General features: G+C 32.0%; 1 protein-coding gene across 1 annotated transcript; it reads right to left on the bottom strand.

Moving 5' to 3' along the window:
* Positions 1–238: 238 nt before the first annotated feature.
* EIN_421410 (hypothetical protein) lies at positions 239–1,696 on the bottom strand (the record flags this gene model as incomplete). Its single annotated transcript, XM_004258545.1, has 1 exon — positions 239–1,696. One exon carries the CDS (start codon positions 1,694–1,696, stop codon positions 239–241), a length of 1,458 nt encoding a protein of 485 aa, XP_004258593.1.
* Positions 1,697–2,604: the final 908 nt, after the last annotated feature.

Here is a 2,604-nt window from a genome sequence, read left to right on the forward strand (position 1 = left end):
ATAGATAGCATACACCATTTTCATCTGGGGTATATGAATAATCATCACCTTCAAATTCAAGAAACAAACCATACATTTTCCATCATCGTTTCTAACTTCACAATTGTCGCCAGCAAAAATGCAAGTTTTTCCATCTTCACTTGGCACCATTGGATAACTGTTGCTATTACACAATTGACACTTTTCATCTATTGTCTCTTGTATGCAATTTTCAATCATGGGACCAGGAACTCACTTGTCAATATGGATATCCTCCAAGACATCCATATTGACAAGAAGCTTCACATTTATTGCACACGTAATTTTCATCGAGATAATAACCATCATAACACCTAACACACACGTCACGAGTATCATCACGGTAATCACAGAAATCGTTTTCTTTACACTTCATAGTTGTGCCACTCACATATGTACACTTTTCAGAGCAACGATTACACCGATCCTTTATTAAATCAGTACAAGTCATTACATTGCAATTTTCACATTCACCGTCTTGAAGGTAATAGCCTTGTGGACACGAAAGACATTCTGTTACATTTGAAACATTACAAGTCTCACATATTCCTTCACATTTTTCACACGTTTTATCGTTGAGATAATACCCCACTATACAACTTGTACACGACGTCACATCGTTTGATGAACACGTTTTGCATAAAGTATCACATTTAACACACTTTCCTTCAATAAGTACATAACCATCTATACATATTTGACACGTTTCAGGAGAATCAATCAAACAATTTTCACACCCAGTTCCACACTGATAACATATACCATCTTCTAATTTATAGCCTTCTAGACATTCATAACAACGATTGACATTTTTGGGAGAACACTCTTTACACCCATGAACTTGGCTACAATCTCCACATTTGTCTTCTGCTAATTTGGCTAAGCCATCATTACACCTTTGACATATAGACGTATTCATGTCACAGTTTTTACAATTCTCAACAGTACATTTCGAACACTTTAATATACCATCCATCCCATACCCATTATTACACTTCGTGCAAATTCCTCCGTCATCTTCGTCTGACTCGTGGCAGTTGTCGATTTTAATACATTCGGTGATGTTGTTGAATGAATTATCACTACATTCTGAACACTCAAATTGGGACTCATATTCTATACAAAGTGGGATCTTACCAAGTTTACAAGTACCACTTTCTTTGTCAAGGTAATATCCAGTTATACAATATTCACACGTTCCATCTTCTTTGGCGACTTCGCAGTTGGAAATTTTAATACACTTACCATCTAAAATGTAAGACCCACTAACACACTCGGTACATACAGAACAGTCTTTTGTAGCACTTTTACAAAGAGAGTTTCCAAAGAAAGAACAATCATAACACTCGGTCTCATTCACAATTGTATAACCTTTGGGACACTCTGTACATGTGGCAACTTTATTATAAAATTCTATTGAAGCACACAACTCGTCTCCAATAACACAAGTGTAATTTGAAAAATCAAATTTATAACCTGGACTACATTTTTCACATTGACTGTATGTTGAAGACACCCCACAATGGAAATCAAGTCTTGATATGCATAAATGAGAATCGTCTAAAAAGTAGTTATTTATACACTCTGTACATACACCATCGGTCACTTTGTTACAATATGAACTTGGTGAAGCAATACTAAAAGTGTTTAATATTAAAAGTGATATTATTAACACCATTATTACACTTGTAATAATATTTTTATTTGAGTTTTTTATACTCAATTTATTGTTTTAGTAACAAAGAGTGGGATGAGGAACTGCAAAAATATACCAAGTGCTTTTTAATTGGTGAATAATTTGGGATTTCTCAACTTTAAGGTGTATAATTTTTTTATCCCATGATTAGTTCTCCCAATTTTAACAGAACATTCTTTTCAACACATAATGTATTTTTATTTTTTTGACTTACAATAAACTAAAAATATAAAAAACAAAAACCACAAAACACGTTAAAGTTCATAATCAATTATTTTTTTGGTTTGGCGTTTTTGTTTGCCAAACTTTTTCTTAACTTTTTTTCTTTTTTGTTAATAGCAAGCAGTTGCATTTTCTTTTTGTTTTATTTTCATTCAACTTTGGAGCACTTTAAAAATAACAATTGGGCGTATTTGAATTATCCGAAGTTTTAGTTTCCATTTCATTTATCAAATTCGATTGGTTTGAATTGTTCGTTATTGTTTGTTCAATACTTGATATTTTTTCCATTTTTTTTCTCCGATTATTACAAAATCTATTTGTGTACTACTTACTATATTTTGAATTTCCTTTGAATTAATACTTTCAAGTGTTTCTCCCTCCGATTCAAAAAACATTCAAACGAGTTTTTAGAATGAAGTTTTGCAAAAATAGTATCTAACAACAATTCAATATTACAATTTATTATTTTATCAGTGTAAAACCGATTGACTAACATTTGAATACACTTCGTAGTGGTTTCTTACTTTTTGGATTTGTCATTTCAGTTTGAACTTTTATGTCTGTCTCATTTATAATGTCCAACAAATGATCGATAAATTTTCCAAAAATTGGTTTTGGTGTAAGAATGGTTCGAGAAAGCATATTGTGAAAGGATTCTGCTATATTGT

Source organism: Entamoeba invadens (assembly GCF_000330505.1).
Source record: "Entamoeba invadens IP1 unplaced genomic scaffold scaff_1105074725287, whole genome shotgun sequence".
Lineage (NCBI taxonomy): Eukaryota > Evosea > Mastigamoebida > Endamoebidae > Entamoeba > Entamoeba invadens.